The sequence below is a fragment of the Squalius cephalus genome, assembly GCF_949319135.1.
Source record: "Squalius cephalus genome assembly, chromosome: 5".
Lineage (NCBI taxonomy): Eukaryota > Metazoa > Chordata > Actinopteri > Cypriniformes > Leuciscidae > Squalius > Squalius cephalus.
Window position 1 is genome coordinate 19,192,807 of NC_137126.1, and position 19,974 is coordinate 19,212,780.

The 19,974-nt window shown below is 36.5% G+C and overlaps 1 protein-coding gene across 3 annotated transcripts; it reads left to right on the forward strand.

Annotated features, from left to right (window-relative positions):
• The first annotated feature begins 1,342 nt into the window (after positions 1-1,342).
• Positions 1,343-19,803, forward strand: mamdc2a (MAM domain containing 2a). Of its 3 annotated transcripts, none has more exons than XM_079871804.1 (14): positions 1,344-1,507; positions 1,700-1,819; positions 6,142-6,392; positions 7,054-7,138; positions 7,604-7,741; positions 7,935-8,191; positions 9,845-9,938; positions 12,285-12,431; positions 12,643-12,908; positions 14,599-14,695; positions 17,584-17,739; positions 17,833-18,086; positions 18,269-18,353; positions 19,242-19,803. In XM_079871804.1, the coding sequence occupies exons 1-14, from the start codon at positions 1,390-1,392 to the stop codon at positions 19,301-19,303; spliced, it is 2,130 nt and encodes a 709-aa protein (XP_079727930.1). In that variant the 5' UTR covers positions 1,344-1,389; the 3' UTR covers positions 19,304-19,803. The 3 variants fall into 3 exon arrangements, with proteins under 3 accessions (XP_079727932.1, XP_079727930.1, XP_079727931.1); XM_079871805.1 differs by having other exon boundaries at positions 1,703-1,819; XM_079871806.1 differs by lacking the exons at positions 18,269-18,353; positions 19,242-19,803 and having other exon boundaries at positions 1,343-1,507; positions 17,584-17,735; positions 17,833-18,031.
• The last annotated feature ends 171 nt before the right edge of the window (positions 19,804-19,974 follow it).

The following is a 19,974-nucleotide window of genomic DNA, read 5'->3' on the forward strand; positions in this document are numbered from 1 at the left end:
AGAGGTCTTCCTGAATGAGGGGAAATTTACAGAACACAGTCCAAACTCACTCTCTGCGTGGCAACGGACATGTAGAGTGAGAGAGGAAAGAGAAAGAAATGACACATTATCCTTAAAATGATTTCCTCATTGCCTCTGTGTGTTGTGTGTACAATATACTCAGTGATCTATCTATCCATTTCTACAGAAACTATTCTAATAGTTTTATTTTTAGTTAACAATAACAATGTGAGTTAAAGGATGAAATATATATATTTGAGTGAAAAAAGCTCATATGACACAATCAATAAATCATTCTAAAATGCAGTGCATGTGTGTTTAAGTGGAGTGCGTTCACAGTAAACATGCAGTGAATCGTCCTGCATCAGACCCAGTCCATGTCAATGAACATAAAAAACTGCACCTAGGAACATATTTTCCACAATATTTAAACTAATTGTTTCTTTCCTTCGTTTTTTTGTTCTTCTCTTTGTTTTGGAGACGTTGTATGTTAACAGTAGAAACCTCTACACGGAGGACAAAGCTCCACAGGTGTGATCCCTAGATGGGAATTACCACAATCCTTGTGCATATGCAGTGGATTTGTTGCTCTGTGGATCTTGTGCCTGCAAGGATATTGCTGTAAAAAGACACAGCCTCATGAACAACATTGTTGAAAGCCTGCAGCTGGGTCTCTGTTGTTAACAATTCCAATTTTATTAGGCAGGTTAGAGAGAAGACAATGTTCCTAACATAAAATCCCATTCCCACCATGTATAGTGTACACCTTTTTTTTTTTTAAACAAAATGACTTTGTTGCTTTTAACTTCACCAGACCACTACATGGACCACGCACGTACTCCTGTGCTGGTACTTCCTGACCTTGCCAGTGGTTTGGTACAGTTAAAGACGAATGTTCCATTATCTCATACTAATTTACTTCAAGGAAAATTAGGAGAAAAATGACATCCCTACTACTCCAGAAATGAGAATAGAAATTGTTCTGAAATTGTTCATATAGTTGTGCTCAAAAGTTTACATACCCCTTGGAGAATCTGCAAAATGTTAATTATTTTAACAAACTAAGAGGGATCATACAAAATGCAAGTTGTTTTTTTATTTAGTACTACCCTGAATAAGATATTTTACATAAAAGATGTTTACATATTATAAGACAAAAAAAAATGCTGAATTTCATAAAAAAAAGACCCCATTCAAAAGTTGACATATTGATGATTATTACCTGCATGATTAGAATTAGGCATATGCCATTTCTGCAGACGTTTACACAGTGGCAAACTCTTTACTTATGGGAGATCCATTGCCAGTACTGAAATAGAAACCTCAACAACCACTCCCTCCTCCCACTGTCTGTTCAGCACTGAGTCGAGAGTCAAGCATGGAGAGTGAATGCAGCGTTCGCAGTCACGCTGCCGTACGCAATCTGCGTTAGTGGAAACTTCACTCTTCCACTCCAGCATCCCTGCAACTTTCGCCATGAGTTTGCTTCACTTCTCAACCCTTCTGGGTAGGTCACTTTTCTTAATGGAAAAAACTGTAACTGTCTGTTTGTTGCTGAATTGACTTTTTGTACATCTATACCAGATAGGCTATAGCTATTATATATAATATCTGGGATATTATAACATATTATAACAGAGCGAGTTAACTCTCGTTAAGACGTTAGTTTAGTGCTTATCTGATGTTATGTCATCCTCAGCAGTCGCTCTTCTAACGCGGGCTCAGACGCAGCTTTTGCGCGGCTCGTGCAGTTTTGACGCGGACAGCTGCGGCTACACGTCTGATCCCGCTTATGCTGCCTGGACCATCAACGAGGAAGGTATGAGAAGTGTTCAAGTTTTATATGTAGCCTGCCAATTATTCTTTTTCTGCCCTAAAAGTATCTGACCATCAGAGACCGCAACTTGTAGAAATCTCAAACTTAAAGGGATAGTTCATCCAAAAATGAAAATTCTGTCATTAATTACTCACCCTCATGTCGTTCCAAACCCGTAAAGACTTTCGTTAATCTTCAGAACACAAATGAAGATCTTTTTGATGAAATCTGAAAGCTTTCTGTCCCTCCATTGATAGCTATGCAATACTACTTTGACACTGCAAAAAGTTAATTTGAGATCGTAAAACTAATCCAAAATTTTCTGAAGAATCACAATTGCTTTATATGATGAACAGATTAGGCTATATATTTAGCCTTTTATTCACATAAACATTCATCAACTTATGCAGCACGTTTGAGCTTCTGCAAGAACCAATGAAGTTCATTCTCATGTTATGCACGTTTGAGCTTCAAGAGGTTTGTTTTCGCATTTGATTCCTGCTTCCTGCTTAGCTACTGTTCAGACGCTCTTGCTTACTGCTTCGCACTTTGCTCTTGAGCTTCTGTTTATGTTCACTGATCAATGTTTATATGTGAATAAAAGCCTAAATTAAACCTGTTCATCATATAAGCGATTGAGTCTCTTCTGAAAATTTGAATCCATTAATCCATTAATATGGATTAGTTTTACAATCTCTTCATGAACTTTTTGAAGCCTCAAAGTGGTAGTTGCGTAGCTGTCAATGGAGGGACAGAAAGCTCTCAGATTTCGTCAAAAAGATCTTTGTGTTTCGAAGGTGAACGAAAGTCTTATGGTTTGGAACGACATGAGGGAGAGTAATTTTGGGTGAACTATGCCTTTAAGATTTTTCCAAAATCATTAGGCTGAAAAAATCAGCCTTAAAGTCACTGTGAATTCAAAATTGACCACTGTTGTTGTTTTTGTCAATTGTTGTTGATAAATGAAATTAATTATCTGTGCACATAATTATTTTTTAAAATGTATGTGCCATTGTAATCTTTAATCAAGAGAACTTTCCCTTCCTCTTGCAAGGACATCTCTTCTCTTTGATGATGTGTTTATAGGCGTGAGGTCTGGACTAGTGCTTAATTTGTAAACTATGAGGTCCTGGAACAATGGTGTGATGGATCCGGCAAGTTAGTGGGGTAGGGAAAGGTAACGGAACATATGCGCAATCAGTTGGGTTTCCATACAACTTTTTTACTGCCAATTCTGAAAATGCGCATATCCTGAAAAGAAACACTTGACATGCGAATAAACTCTCAGAATTAAAGGTATAGTTCTCTCAAAAATGAAAATTCTGTCATAATTTATTCACTCACAATTTGGGGGTGAGTAAATGATGACAGAATTTTCATTTTTAGCTGAACTATCCCTTTAACATATACATTTAATGTACTAGTCGCCGATTATCTTGATGATATCTTGCGCAAAGTAAAGACATCTTTAAAATAGTTAATGTAACTCAAATTCTTCATTAAAGCCAAAAAAAGTATTCTTGTCGCTTCTTAACATTAAGGTTAAACCACTGGAGTCACATGGACTATTTTAACGATGTCTTTACTACTTTTCTGGGTCTTGAAAGTGGTCGTTGCATTGCTGTCTATGGAGAGGTCAGAAATATCTTGGATTTCATCAAAAAGATCTTCATTTGTGTACCGAAGATGAACGAAGGTCTTATGGGTTTTGAATGACATGAGGGTGAGTAACTAATGACAGATTTTTTATTTTGGGGTGATCTAACCCTTTACGGGTTGATGGTTGTAATCTGCACTTCATTGAGTGAGCCTGCTCTACATGACAGGGCTGGCCAGAGATGTTTCACAGATCATGCGTGCTATAACTCTTCTCAGTCCACCATCTCGAAAGTGACACATGTTGCAGGACAGCTGTCATGCTATACCTTGCATGTTACTTGTCTTTGTATTTACCTTAATATTATTGTACTTTAAGCACAATGAGCACTTTCCATAACTGTACTTTTCGGCGCTCTGTTCTAAAAATAAGCTTTGTTATCATTACTTAAATTTTGTTTCTGTCCTCTGCCAAAAACTATGATGGCTGGTGAACAACTGGATGGGCTCAGCTGTTCTGGGGAAAACAGAGGAGATGCTTTAGAATGACTGTTGATCGAAGTATGATGAAAGAAGTGTAATCCAGTGAACATACCGTGGGCAGTTGTCTGGTGTCTCCTGCTTTTGGAGTGAGTTTTTCCCCACAGGTCAATAAAACAAGACTGGGCAATGTGTCTCTGTTTGGTTTCCTAGACAACACTGACTTCGTACTGGAAACACAGCAGAGACAGGCGTCTTAGTTTTAGGAAAATGAAGGAACTTTACTAAATTTTTAATGAATGAATTAAGACAATGATCCATTTGCCATATAACTTTTCTGTTATTTTATAAAAAAGATGTAGGCCTGTGTTACTGTGTATCAGTGTGCCCACTCTTTGCTATGATTATAGCATAGAAAACAATACCATTAAAGGCACACTATGCAAGATTTGTACCTTAATACAACAGCATCGAAATCATTTCGATGGTAAACAAACTCGTAGTTGGGCGAATCATCCCGATAACAAAGCGGGGGGGGGGGGGGATGTTTGTGGCGGGGTGGAGTTTGAGAGGTGGCGCGAATCACGACTTGCTTTACGGCACGACGTCGCATACTTCAACATCACATGAAGCAGCCTCTATGGAAGACACTAGCACGCATTTCAGACGTGAATCATGGCAGAGTCAACGAAGAAAACGAAGAAAGCACGATCGGAAGAGTGCAGAGACGGCTCTGCGTGAGTGGTATTTACAACAGTCACGTTAAATACAAGTAGCTTATACTCCACAGCGACTCTAGGGGTCGCTGTTTGAGAAAAACAGAAACTGCACAGTGTGCCTTTAAATAATACCATTTAGAGCATCAGTCATATTCATTTATTAAATGTACAGGCAGCCAAAAACTATAAATGTAAGAGAACATTTCTAGAAGGACTTGAGATGGAAATTATGAGAAAAAACTGAATCTGGGGATCTGCTAACCTTGTTTCTCCAGACATTTTCAGCAGCTGTAGAAATCATTAAGGCATTTGAAGATGTACAGCAGACATTCACGGAGTTCATCTTAACATTTAACCCTTTTTCTTTTTAAGAATCAGAAGGAGGTGGGCTACTTCCAGCCATTGAATAACAGCTGCTGCAGTGAGTTTTGAGTGTGTAGCGAGAATTGCACTTTATCCTTTATTTGTTTCTTCACTAAATGCACTATAGTATACTTTGGTTTTTAAGCGAACACTAGGTTAATCCCAAAGTATATCTCTTTTTTTTTTATGTGAACACTAGGGTATGCATATAGTGTGCGTGATTTCATCATCAGGATGTTTGAATTAAGATGGAGCCACTTGTTTTACAGTAGAAAAAGAAACAACACCAATATAGTTCCACAAAATGGGGGCTAATTTCAATTGACCTTACAAAAGACATGACTTCACTATTTTAAACACCTACCTCAGAAGCTGATGTCATGGGTAGAGAAATGGGACATTAACGATTGGTATTTGCTCAAGGATTAAATATATGAGATCCCAAAAGAGGGACAAACCAAAGTGTAGAAATTCTGTGTTTTTGCAAGAGGTCATAAAGAGAGAAGAAAAAAAGGCATTGTTTTCATCTGGCACCTGGAATGAATCACCATGAGAACATCTGGAGGTATCAGTGATCACTGAAGCTAACGGCAGCAAACACACTTTTACATCATGTCGAGGTTTGATGCAGATTAAACAAGAGGAAATTGGATACGTTCACAACCTATATGATTACTTTACTTATGACAGCTGATATTTCTTCTTTAATAAACTGTTTAAATGTCAACGTAACCTATTTCTGTGCTCTAAACAGTCGCTTTGTTAAAGTCAGAAGACTAAACGGACTGTTAAATTACCATTTGAGTATCCCATCTGAGTCTCCATTTGATGTGATTGCATGGACTTTATTTTGGAGAACCTGATACGGATCACACCTGTTTTTTGACACACAGTTTAAAATGGTGAAGCAGTCGCCCATTCATTTCATTACGTTTTTAAGAGGTTTCTGTTCATTACTGATGATCCCGTGAGACCCTGGATCATTAGATTGATTTGACTTCAAGGATCTGAAAACCCAGATCCATTGCTTTATCCTGCAATGAAAATAACAGGACTAAATGTAAACTGAATGTTACATTTTGGAAGTGTTTCTATTCTGTTCTTAGACTTCTGCATACATTTCTGTTCTCACCAATACTGAAATTATGACTCTTCTACTTTTTTCAGGTCGCTTCATCACAGCAGATTCGTCATCTTTTGGTGAGAAAGAAAAGTATGTCCTGGTCAGCCCAGAGCTGGAGCTCAGAGACTGGAGCTGTATGCGGTTGGTCTATCAGATCTCAGGCTCAGGCTCTCTTCAACTGCACTTGCGACCCGAGGGCGAGAACTTTGACTACGTGTTATGGACGGCGGAGAAACCCTCAGACAGTTGGCTCATTGCTAGCGTGGACCTCCGTAATATGTCTGGGGCTTACCAGGTATCTGCCTGACATGGCACAGTCACTTCTGTGTTCGAATGCAAAGAAATTCAAGGGGGTTGTGTGTGTGACATAATGTAGTCAAGACTATTCATAGTTTGCTTGAGAACCATTAGCTTAAAAGAAAGTTTGAGTGGAGCTGAGTGAACAAAAGAGCACTTTGTAAATACTACAGTGGATACGTCTCTCCCTTGATCAGAAAAGCGCTTGTACTACTACACAAATAGTAATTCAGTGTTTTTGGGAATTACATTTGGAAAGACAGACTGAGCGTAATACTTGCCCTTTATAAACAAAGGAATAGAAATTGACTTTGTTTAATAACAAGTGTAATGAGTTATGACTGGAAAGAAAGTGGATCTATTATGCTAGTTTTGACTTGAGATGTGTGATGTAAACCTTCTGATGTTATATTTACTCTAAAATTAGACTGTGTGTAAAACTGAAGCTGTGTTTAATTTATGATTTATAGAATCACTGAAAGAGAGTGAAGAGGTTGTGCCCTGTCATAATGAGTTAGATAAAGATTGTTTTATAGGGTTTGGATAATAAAATAAACATTTTTGTCTGTTGAATCGATAGCAATCGGTGCATGTTTAACTGTTGCAGCCCAAACTGTATCATTTCTCTTTGTTTATTACTTTTTGACTTTTACTTTTAGCTATTATTTGAGGCTAAACCCAGCAGAGGAATGGGAAATAGCGTTGCTGTTTTTGAAATACACATCATCCCTGGATACTGTATAGGTAAGTCTTCAGATTTTATACTCTTAACCAGTACAATGGACCACAGCATCCATGATGCTTTAAAAATCCAAACTTTGTGCAGGAACACCATGTTGTCACGCCCTACTTTTTTAAAGTAGAAAAACTTCTGCACCCCCCTTAGTGTAATTTGATCTGATTTAATAATAACAACTGAAACAAAAGCATGAAGCATAAAATTATCACAATTATGTTAAATATTTTTCATTGAAAAACTTCTGTAACATTAATTTTCTGCATTTAGTTCCAGCTTTATATTTTGAGTAATATCACTGAATAACAAAAAAATCAATAATAATAACTGAGCTTTTTGTAGGTTCTGTAATTTGTGTGTGTGTGTATCCAAACCCATTTGATTTCATTCCTGAAAGGTATGAGGGACGAGAGGATGATGATTGTAGCTGTAAACTCAAAACACGTTAATAATAATCTTTCATTTCTGTTTAGAGTGCAACTTTGAGGAGCATCACTTGTGTGGCTACAGTAATCAATGGAATCCCAATGTAAACTGGTATGTGGGTGGGAGTTTGGCACGGGACCCTCAGTCAAACCTTCCAGATGACCACACCATGAACAATGAAAGAGGTAATAATACAGACTGACAGAATAACTCCACTGCACACGTGCAAGAGCTGGAATGAATCAAACCAGGCTCTCCAACAAGACAATAGCTTTTTTCAACCCACAATTCTCTTGGTTTGGAGCTTGCTTACTCTTCTACCCTGAGGAATGTGCTTTGTGAATCCATTCTTTGTTTAATTTTTCCACTCTGAACTAGGTCACTACATGTATGTGGACTCGATTTATGCTAAAAGGTTCCAAGAGGTGGCCAAGTTGGTGTCACCAATGACTACCACTTCAATGGCAGGATGCTTGTCCTTTTACTATCAACGGGACCAAGCCATTGGGAATTTCTTCTCAGTCTTCACTAAGGACCAGCTGGGCCACTATGAAGAGATATGGAGACCTGATGTGTATGCAACCTCGCATTGGAAGTTAGTGCAAGTGGATATAAAGGCACCACATCCTCTAGAGGTCAGTGAATTTTTGATGTATCACTGCATTGCAAGACAGATTTTGAGAGACAGTATGGTGACATTAGACAAAAACACCACTTTAAATATAAACTATACGGCAACAGAATAGAAAAAAAAGGTGCATTTAGTGCATTTAGTTTCCATCAAAAAATAAAAATCCATTTAAACAATTAAATTGCTGTTAATTTAAAATAATCTCTTATAAAGTAAAATTAAACACAACAGTTATTTTAGCCTGGGATAAATCCAGGAGACCTTTTCTTCACAACTTTTTGCTCATGTTCTGCACTACAGGTCACAGCAAATGCATGAAAGCAGTACAGAACATTCACATGTTGATACTATCCATATGTAAGCTTTCTACTTAATATATATTACAAGTTTTAACTACCCAAAACATACTAAAGCCATTTGCAAATACACTATCATGGCTTAAGAGCTGTAGTTCCCACATGTATACGCAAGAACACTATCATAACAAGACTAGCACCTATTTATAAAAGGGGCCTATTGCACGGTTAACATATATAAGACGTTGTGCAGACTTATGTCATGTTATAGATGGCAAGTTTAAGTCAAACAATTATGAATTAATGCTCTATGAAGGGTTCTTTACACCCTCTATATAAATATATTTTGAACTCCAGTAGATGAATGGCTAACACTTATGCAATAATTTTCAATAATAGATTAGCAGATTTTTGTTAATGTACATTCAGTTAGTAACGAATGTCACTAACTTAGACTAATATTCATATTATGACATTCGTAACTAATTGGAATATATACTGTCGTTCAAAAGTTTGGGGTTGGTATGATTTTGAAATATTTTGGCATATTCAGCAGCCAGGACTTCAGTCTTCAGTCTTCAGTCTCACATGGCCTTTCAGCATTATTGTTTTGCATCTTATTGTTTTTCTATTATTGTTGAAAGCAGTTGCTTTTTTCAATATTCTTTGAATCGAAATATACACATGTATGTGTATAGTCTTTACCGACCAATTTAATGCATTCATGGAGTATATGTTTTTGCCGAAAACCCCTGAAAAACCCCCCAGAAAAACCTCACTGACTTTTTACCGTTCAAAAGTTTGGGGTCAGTAAGTGTTTTAAAGGTGTATATTTTCTGTAACCAAATCAAATATAAATAGTTTTACTGAAAACTGACCATATAAATGTAATCAAAACTGCTTTGATTATGAACTGTAATAATTGTAATAGATACCTTTGGTAATTTTCAAATATAGTTCAAAGGTTGATCTATTTCAAACCATACATAACGTCATCTCTGTACTGGGGAAAATGGGATTGTTTATTTTGCATCTGTAGGAATAGTATAAACATGAAGTGAAGTGCTAACGCTGTGGCTGCCATGTTTGAGTGTGAGCAGCCAACTCTGGGAGACAATGTAAATAATGAGAGTGGGAGTGTGTGTGGAGTCTGGAGATTCTCTCCAGCAGATGAGTTCACCGTCTGAATTGTTAATACTAATGCACCACTCTTTGAACCTTTAGAAAAATTGCTTTTACACTGAGTTACAAACTAAATCCATTTAAAACTTTTTCAGTTTTCAAAATGAATTAATCATCTCCCTTCATGTTGGGTACTTCATTTGTCTGATTTAGACTGATTGGTGTATTTGGATTACTAGGTGGTGTTTGAGGTGGCGTTCAACAGTGCCCGTGGTGGATATGTTGCTCTGGATGACATTTCTTTCTCATCAGAGTTTTGCCACACAGAGACAGGTCAGTGCGGTGCTGTTGCATAATAAGCACTAAACGCGACTTATGCAACTGTGTATAATCCCAAACATCACAATACAGCTGTTTACAGAGCTCGAAACCACTAACAAGTTTTATGGTTTAATTTCAACAATCACTGTAACCTGGTAAACACATGTTATCTCTTTTGTAGACATGTCTTTATGTTTGGGATTCTGTAGTCACTGTTACTTAGAGGTGCAGTAAGCGATTTCTGAGAAACACTGCTGATATTTGAAATTGATACCCAAACAAACAGACTAAGGGAAAAGAAACACATCCCTCCCTTCATTACTCCCAAAATAACGAACATGCTATGCAACACAGGAATTGCCCAAGTATGGATGAATCAGCCTTGATTCAACAGCAAACTGTACCTCAGCATATTTCGGTTCTGTGAAACATAACAAAACCAGTGTTATTCACGTATCGAACAGAAACAAAGCAACCTCGGCGTCCATTTTCAGGCCTTCCTACTCTCTCATGTCTCCCCAGATCTAGAAAGCATTTTCAATATTAACGGGGGTCCTAGCCCTCGCCTGATCGTAACCCTTCTTCCAATTGTATTCCTCTGACCTTTTACCTCTTTGGTAATATCTCATCCTTCTCTCTTTCTATAGTCTTTCTACAAAATTTCCCACTTGCTCACTCTCTCTCCTCCCCCATCATGAGCATAATGCACCCGTATTTCTGATTGGCTGCAAGATATTTTTGGTGCTTGGTCTGATCGCTCAATCCACTTAATTTTTTCTCGCCTATGTACACAGCCAGGACTACGTACAAGCTCATTTTTTTTAAGCACGCCCACAGAACAGATATCTAGAAAATATTTATGTGTTGATTTCAGTTTTCAAACAACATTTCTCAGAAATCGCTTACTTTAACCCTTAAATGCATGAATGTTTTGCCAATCATTATTACATATTCTGTTTTTTTCACTAATATTTGATTGCGTTCAGTACTTGCTCTGCAGTAAATCGCTGAACCATTTTAAGTTTTGCTGATGATACTTCCTATTCTTTTGTTTTCTGCCTGCGGTAACTATGAGTGAAATGTCACTTCATCATTGTGTATCAGACATTCTCACCTTGTGGAGTAAAGGTGAATTGCACTTATTCAGTCATCAGAGACTCAATTATTGTTGTGCAGAAAAAATATACTTACACTGTTACACACCTCAGGTCATTAGCAACCCTGTACAATTTTTTACAAAAAATGGATGGGAAAACAGGCATTCTTTTATCATTTTATTTTTTTTCTTGTCATATTGTTTATAATTAATTGATTGATGAATATTAAAAAGGTTGGTGTCTAACTTTAAAACATTTATGAGGAAGAGGGTAGTGAATGACGTCCCGGGTCACTAAAGACCCGATATATGCGTTTAAGGGTTAATACATAGGGTTCAACTGGACTAAAGGCTCCTCATGGTAAAATACCATTTTGATTAGATTTTTTCTCATATCATCGAATGACAACAAAAACCACCATTGCACTTTCTTGAACACATGCTTATTACTATGCACTGCAAAATACTGATCTATGAGGTCATGTAATAGGGAAGTTGAGGTAATTTTCAACAATCTAGTGCCAATTCATAGCTATTTTACGTTTTGGCGAATTGGTGGCTTATTCGTACAATCTAATTTTTACGATTTGTATGATCTGTGTACGCCCTACTGACGGTTATGTTTAGGGGTGAACATTCATGCTTTTTTTTATTTTTTAAAGTGTACGTTTTCGTACGATTCACATTGTACGAATTCATACGAAATTGCTACCTCGTAAAATAGTTCCGCTTTCCTGTGAGATCAGGTTGTAATTTGATCTAACATGTAGGCCAACTTCTTTAAAAATATTTCTGATTTATGTAGCTAATGAGAATTGATGAAATTAACACATATTATGAGATAACTTATTTATGTGTTTCAGTGAATCAATAATTTGTCAGTAATTGTTGAATAAGTGAAAGGCATTAAGGATAAAAAGTCCCCTTGAATAAAGTTGCCTTTATGTTCAAAACAAACGTCTTACCTTTACAAAAATGTTGCTCCACCAATATTCAATTACAAGAAATATAATTTTTCACCATCATATACTTTGGGATAGAAAGTAGTCCCATTTTTTTTCAGAGGGGCCTTCAGTTTTGTACCCTACAACCTAAAACAGCCTACAAGTAGCTGTTTAAAAGGAAATTTTCTTGTTGTTGTCCTGTTATAGCAACCACATCGACTTTCCCTTTAGTCAGCAGTTTACATGCGTTTTACAGAAAGTCTGTGCATGTGGGAGATGCTCATGATGTGAGTCTGTTTCATGTGACTCATGTTTCAGAGCCAGCATTTGACCCTTCTGTTGCAAACTGTGACTTTGAGGAGGGGCTGTGTCAGTATTATCAGGAACAGACCGGAGGTTCAGTGTGGAACATGGTCTCTGTGAAACCAAATGTTTACCGCATCGGTGATCACACCACAGGCACTGGTGCGGAAGTGAGACTGTTTTTTTCATAAAATCACCAAATTTGTGACATATCATATATTTACATTTACTAGCTACTGTATATGATTTTTTATGCACATTTAAATTGAATTGATCAGTACTCATAATAAATAAACATTAATATGAACAAAGAACCATATGACTATTTATTTAAAATGTATATGTCTCTTATGTCTGTCAATTATATCCACAGGGTCTTTTCTGCTGACCAACACTCGTTATTCCTCACGTCCAGGGTATGTGGGTCGTCTTTTTGGACCGCCCCTGCCAGGGAACCATAAATACTGCCTCAGGTTCTACTATGCCTTGCATGGGTTCATGAAATTAGATAATGCTCTGGCTCTCTATATCTATGATGAAAACAACGTAGCTCAGGAGAAAATTTGGACCGTGTCTGAGAGGTCTAGAGATGTTTGGACAGAGGTGGAAGTCACCTACTTAAAGCCCATGTCTACTAAGGTAAGTGTAAAATGAATGGGTTGTTGGTAAATACCGTATGTTTCTTCAAGACTGGGCTCTGTTGATGATCATGGCTGCTTTTAATTTTTTATATACTGTATACACCTCCGTTCAAAATTTTAGAGTCTATAAGTTATTATGATTTGTAATATTTCACAATATCGCTGTTTTACTGTATTTTTTTTATCAAATAAATGCAGCCTTGGTGAGCATAAGAGACTTATTTAAAAAACAGTTAAACAGTTGTGTAAATTGTGTGATGATGAACAGCATGAAGGTTTAAGTGTTCTTCAGATTAGAGGTGATAGAAGGACGTTGTCCTGAATGACTAGTACAAATTCAGTTTTAATACTTTTTTATTTTAGTTAAGTATTTTCTTGTCACTTCCAAATGATAAGCCCTAACAAATCTTGTCCTGCACTTTGGGTCACCCTGTGTGTGAATTCCTGTTGTAATCTCAGGGATCTCAGTTCTGATAACTGAAGAGCAAGACTCTTTTTAATGGAGAGTCTGTGGCAGACAAACAACGTCAAAACTCCATTATTAGAGCTTCCATTTGTGGAATATTTTGTGCTTCCTCAAAATGTCAAAGCCATTTAAGAGAAAAACCACAGAAAAATCAGTTTTAAATTGAGTTCTGTAAATGTTAAATAAAAATTACGTTGGTTATGAATTGTCTCTTTTAAAATAATATTAGAAATTAACAATTCAAGTAACTCTTAAAGGTACACTATGTTTGTCCCTCTAGTGGTAAAAAAAAAAACTGCATGCATTTTGCAGAAGAACATTGTTTTGGTTGTGCTTTGGCTTTGTGTGGATCAATATGGTGATCCTACTGCTCATAAAACATTCACTACTAGGATTAAGAGATATTAGTAGTTTTGATGGAAATTGGAAAGTATCTCAAGCTGCCTAGCTAAAGACGTTACTGTGCATACCCATTATAAATTCCAGCCCAGCACTACAACAACCATAATAAAATGATCCTTCACAACAGATAACGCTTCACAATGAACTCTGTTAGAGAGCTACACATGGCAATTCATCTGTTCAATAAAATACCTTACTAATTCCAAGTTGCTTTTACATTTTAAAATCCCTGAGTTCTCGCCATCTCCAAAAAGCAAAGTTAATGTTGATTCTCGTTTTATTACAAGCTGTCACATTCTTTTTTTTGCCAACAGACTTTCATGTTTAAAAAAACCCCCGGTTGATTCCCCGGAGGTTTGAGATTTATCGTGCTCCATGTCAACCTTTCTCTCTTGTTGTGACAACTAACTTATGCCACCCCCACACCATATATGCATCAAAGTAGCCGGAGCAACTTTTCTCTGTTTACAGATATGATGAGGCGCACACATGCGAATGACGTATTTACACAATTTCCTGCTAAAAAAACAACATCCTGATAGATCTAAAATATAAACACTTATAATAGGCTTAACATAGTGAATCAGGGTAATACAAAACACACTTTGGGAGAAGGATTGATTATGTATTGATTCATTATTTAAATTTTGTTAATTTTTAACAAAATAAAAGTTAAATAGTGTACCTTAATTGACCGTTTTTGCTTTTTTCTTGAGTAAAATTATGTGCTATATTACAGGAGTTTAGGACTACTCAACTATGATCTCTCTATTTTAGCTTTATTTGTCATTATGTAACTTGTTATTAACTTTCCTTTAAGGTAGCATTTGTCAGCATCTGCAGAAACTTCTGGGACTGTGGAGTTGTGTCTCTCGATGACATCTCAGTGACCCTTGGAGACTGTCGGGTTGCTACAGGTACTTCTACCCTTTTAACAGCGAAAAGCCCTATTCAGATGGCAATTGTGTTCCATGGTTAGAGTTAATTCCAGCTTTTTTTCCTTTTTTCCTCCCACCATACACAAGGAATTTTAAAAACCTTCCAAAAGAAAGTTTTCACTAGAATTGTTTTTGACCAATACTTTATTGTGCTTTTCTTATGAACAAAGTTACCAGCATTAACACTGACAAATGTTCACTGACTTAATTGGAGGATATAACTGATAACAAATATAAAACGGATATACACAAGAGAAACAGGTACACATACATAAAGAATAACAATAATAAAAAAACTATATACATGATGTTAGAGATAGATGATTTACAGGCAGAAAGTGCCTGTTGAAATAAAGAGTATTAAGGTGTCTATTAAAATAAAAGGAAACAGATAAAACAAAACCAAAAAAATAGAACCTGCATTTGCCTTGATCTACATCTTGGGTGTACACTCCCATCCTATAACTTTAGATCACTTAAGGTTTAAGAATATAAATCAAGAAATCAAGCTGTCATGAGTTCGGTTCCAGTGCATAATAGTTGTAATCTTTGCTCTTTTGATTAAGGCAGTGGATCGCTCCAAACGAACAATATCTATAAAATAGGACAACCATTGCTGTTTTGACATAGAATTAGGAGGAAACCAAGAACTAATGATAGTTTTATTGGCAGCTGTTAACCCAGATAAGAAAGTCTGTTTTTGATTTAAAGTTAAAGTTACAGAGGAGACATCATTAAGAATGGAAATACATGGCTCAGGATCAGTTCCAAAAGTTGTGATAGAACAGCAGAGACTTTAACCCAGAAGTTGAAGATCGGTGGACATTCCCAGAATAGTTGGAGAAAGCTGCCAATTGCCCCAGTGTTACATTTGTCACATACAGGGGAGGGAATACGTTTCATTCTAAAACGATTCAGAGGTGTATAATATATTCTGTGGATTACATTGGAATTGATCAGCTGGTGGGCAGGGATTTTAGACTGAAACATTTGACCAAATTGTTTCCCAATCAAAACTGTGATCCTGCGCTCTAAGCTCTCTGTCCCAAATTCAGGTAATACCCAGAGTTCCACATTTCTCCATGACAAGACTACCATAAATAATAGAGACCTTGGCTGTTTTCCCCTTCATGGATTCAAACCAATGAGCCATGGGGTGAGATGTCAAAGGTCTGTCAAGGAACTCTTTAAGCCTTAAGTGAAAATACAAGAACCATGAGAATCCAGGTAGATTATAACAAGACTGCAGATCCCGGAGTGTCCTTAACCCTGTGTCCTCATAAATATTCTCTAACGTGTTAATGCCTCTATCTGACCACAGCAAACAAGTATGCTTTCATGTCTCGTAATAGGTAATATTTGTTCCAGATAGGAGACTGCATGCAAAATTTCGATTAATAATTAACATAATATTTTTGCACCAGATATATCATACCATACATATCATGTAGATATTGATTTAGCTATAATTGGGCCAAATTCTTTAGAGGCTTTTTAAAGTTTGATTCCTGAAAATAGCACATCCAGCAATCTATCGTTTTTACAAACATCACTTAATAATTGTGGTGAAACATCCTCTAATGTTGGAAAATTTCAATGAATAAATGTATTTATCATGTATATATTTCCACATGCTCACTTTAATGGAGAACAACTAAAGATATATTGTGTGCCTTTTCATTCATATAAGTGTAAAGAAAAAAAGTTATGCTTGGTATTGGTTCTTTCTTTTAATAATAAAACTGACTCATAAGGGTTAGTCTAAAACTTATGGAAGCTTGTTTCCGCCACAAAATGAAACATTTTAAAAGATAATTGCGACTTTTTATTTTAATTGCGAGTTTACATCTCGCAATTCTGACTTTATTTCTCAGAATTGCGAGATATAAAGTCAGAATTGCGAGATATAAAGTCAGAATTGCGAGATATAAAGTCAGAATTGCGAGATATAAAGTCAGAATTGCGAGATATAAAGTCAGAATTGCGTGAAATAAAGTCGCAATTGCGTGTTATAAAGTCAGAATTGCGAGATATAAAGTCACAATTGCGTGTTATAAAGTCAGAATTCGGACTTTTTTTCTCGCAATTGCGACTTTATATCTCACAATTCTGACTTTATAACACGCAATTGCGACTTTATATCTCACAATTCTGACTTTATAACACGCAATTGCGAGTTTATATCGTGCAATTCTGACTTTATATCTCCCAATTGCGACTTTATTTCTCAGAATTGCGACTTTATATCTCGCAATTGTGACTTTATATCTCGCAATTGCGACTTTATATCTCGCAATTCTGACTTCATATCTCGCAATTCTGAGAAAAAAAGTCACAATTCTGACTTGATATATCGCAATTGTGAGAAAAAAAGTCAGAATTGTGAGATAAAAAGTCGCAATTATTATTATTTATTTATTATTCAGTGGCGGAAACAAGCTTCCATAAAAACTGTCCCCATATTGAGAACTGTCCTAAACGATAACATGGTGTTTGACCCAGTTGTGTTGCTTTTATGGAAGTGAAACCCATGACTTGTAAAAGATTTAAGCAACTGATTGTTCTATTAAAGGGTAAACTCTATTAGGTTGCTTGGCAGAAGTTACTCGTAAGTTGTGAGCACGTTTTAAACAATGTGGCTTAAGAAATGGGCAAGGCCCTCGTCTAAGGTTCTTAAATATTCTGTTTATAGGCATATATTCCATGGCAATTGAGAACATCTGCCCTCACAAACATAGACATTAAATGGGCAGTGGCGGCTGCGGTGAATAGAAATAGACAAGCTTTTAACCATTTCACTCACGTTTAGTGTGGTAATATGTACTTTGCTATCCTAAAACAGGTCAACCTTTTTGTGCTCTGTTTAGGACCCTTAAATCCTCCTCCTGGACACTGTAACTTTGAAACTGGAGACTGCGGCTACACTCAGAAAAAGAAAGTTAAGAAAGGACATTGGTTGCGGATCAGGGGACAGACACCCACATCTTACACAGGACCCAAGGGGGACCACACCTTAGGGGTAGGTGAGTCAGATTTATACTTCAGCTTGAAATGCTTTATTAACCGCTGATGTCATGAGACAGCGCACACTAAGTCTTTCCTGCTCTGACTTCAAGGCTACTTCATGTACATTGAGGCATCTCACATGTTACCCAAGCAGTCAGCCCGACTGATGTCCACTGAGCTGAGGGGTTCGACCAGCCCTCAGTGTCTGATCTTCTTCTACCACATGCATGGCTCAGGCACTGGCACCCTGAGCGTCCTGCTGCATAAGGGGGACAAGGAGAGATTGCTTTGGACAAGACAAGGAGAACAAAGTGTGTCCTGGATGAAAGCCACAGTGGATTACGAGTGTTACACAAGGCATTGGGTTAGAAACACGCTCCTACTCCCTTTCTTGTTGAAAAATGTCTTTGAAAAAATGATTTTATAATGTTCACATCAAAGCAACCATTTGATCACTGAGAAGATGGTGCTTGAAGTGCCAGGAAGGTCACTGTGTTACTTTTTTTTGTATGAGAAATAAAGTCATGTGTCCCTAATTGTTTGCAGATTATATTTGAAGCCATTAGAGGATCTTCAGTGAGGAGTGACATTGCAATCGATGATATTGTGTTTAAAAAGGGACCATGCAAAGGTGAGTGAACAAAACTGTTTACCATAACGACAACACAATGGTTTTTAAATATATTTTTAAATGACTACCATGTCAAATTATCTGATATTTTAGGAGAGTTATTGACCTTGACACAGTCATAAGCGTCTGCAGGGGTCCTCTCTATGATGTCATTTCCTGTTTTACATTTTTTCCTGCATATTTCTGCATGTTGGTTGGACTACATGTAATAATAATAATTATAATGATAATATAGTAAATGATTATGCCAAAAAAAATATAGAATTTTAATACGATTTATTAGTTGTATTACCACTAATTATGACAGTTGTATTACCCCCAAACAAGATAAAGATGAAATTCAATGAAATATTAAAGAAAGAAGAAGAAAAAAAAAAAAAGGTTTATTAAGTCATTGTATATGTGTGAACTGCATTTTTAGGTATTTTATATTTTATTTTTGTATATTTATTAAACTTTTTATATTTTTGAATAAATTAATATATAGGATTAAAAAACGTGTCACATCATGGCCCCACAAATTCTTGCTCAAAGATTTAATTCTTATGAATGGTTTACATAAATGTCTTCTTGTGTGCTGTAGTATGTGAATTCAAATACATATTCACATACATGAAGGTTGAACAGGAAGTGTCAGTGATTCATGCATCGCCTCATCCTCAGATTGTTTTATTTGATGTATTGCTGTAGTTTGTGTGAGGTCAGTCGACTGCACTGCAGTAAAAGGCAGGTGGTTTCTTCAGGGAGGTTCTCATTGGAGTTTGTCTATGGAGGGATAACATACTGTTACTGTATCTGATTTACTGAGGAAGCAGTAATATGGGACGCTGTAAGAGATATGTTGTTTATACTGTGCATAACTCTCTCTTTCTTTCTCTCTTTCTCTAGATCCTGGAGACAGTGTCCCATACTCAGGCTTCTCTGAAAATTTTAATGAAATTGAGTACTAAGCGATTCCCAGGCTGATATATTTTCATTTGTGTGTCACTGGGGACAGGGAGACTGGGAGAGAGAAAAGAACATTTGTTACCTAGACTCAACAGTGTTCTGCAGATTCTGGCCATGCATGACTACATGGAAAGACACACGTTTCATTGTTCCTTATTATAGGTGGTATGATGTGTCAATAGGTCTTGATATAGTCACTATGATTTATTTTTTATTTTTTTTTGACCATTGAGACAGTTTGGGGACTGTCTTATTTTTGTGTATTTTGTGTAAGGAATATCAGAAAATACTTTTTAATTTTTGTAATGTTTTGACATTGCTTAGCGGCATGCTGCTGGGTAGCAATTTTCAGTTTCTGTTTGCTGAGGTGAATTTTTTATTTGTTTTGACACTGATCAGTGTCCAGAGTAAAAGCTTGTTTGGACTAATGGCAAAGTGCAGGTCATTGGGTTGTATACAGTACATTCTCACTCACAATGTTACATTTATTAAACAACTTTTTAAAAATTAAAATGTCTTTTGTCAGGTCTTGTATATTCCCATCAGAATCACAATACTGCCAACTCTCTTGCAATCTACCATCAAACCATCAAGAAATACAAGAGAAGTTGTCCTCTGTCATTTTGATTTACAATGATCAGTGTTGTGACGTTCATTTCCTCTTATTATTCAC

Coding starts and splice junctions, on each gene's coding strand:
- mamdc2a (XM_079871804.1), top strand. CDS start 1,390: ATGCAGCGTTCGCAGTCACGCTGCCGTACGCAATCTGCGTTAGTGGAA. Junction 1,820..6,141: donor CTGGACCATCAACGAGGAAG/GTATGAGAAGTG, acceptor TACTTTTTTCAG/GTCGCTTCATCACAGCAGAT. Junction 9,939..12,284: donor GTTTTGCCACACAGAGACAG/GTCAGTGCGGTG, acceptor CTCATGTTTCAG/AGCCAGCATTTGACCCTTCT.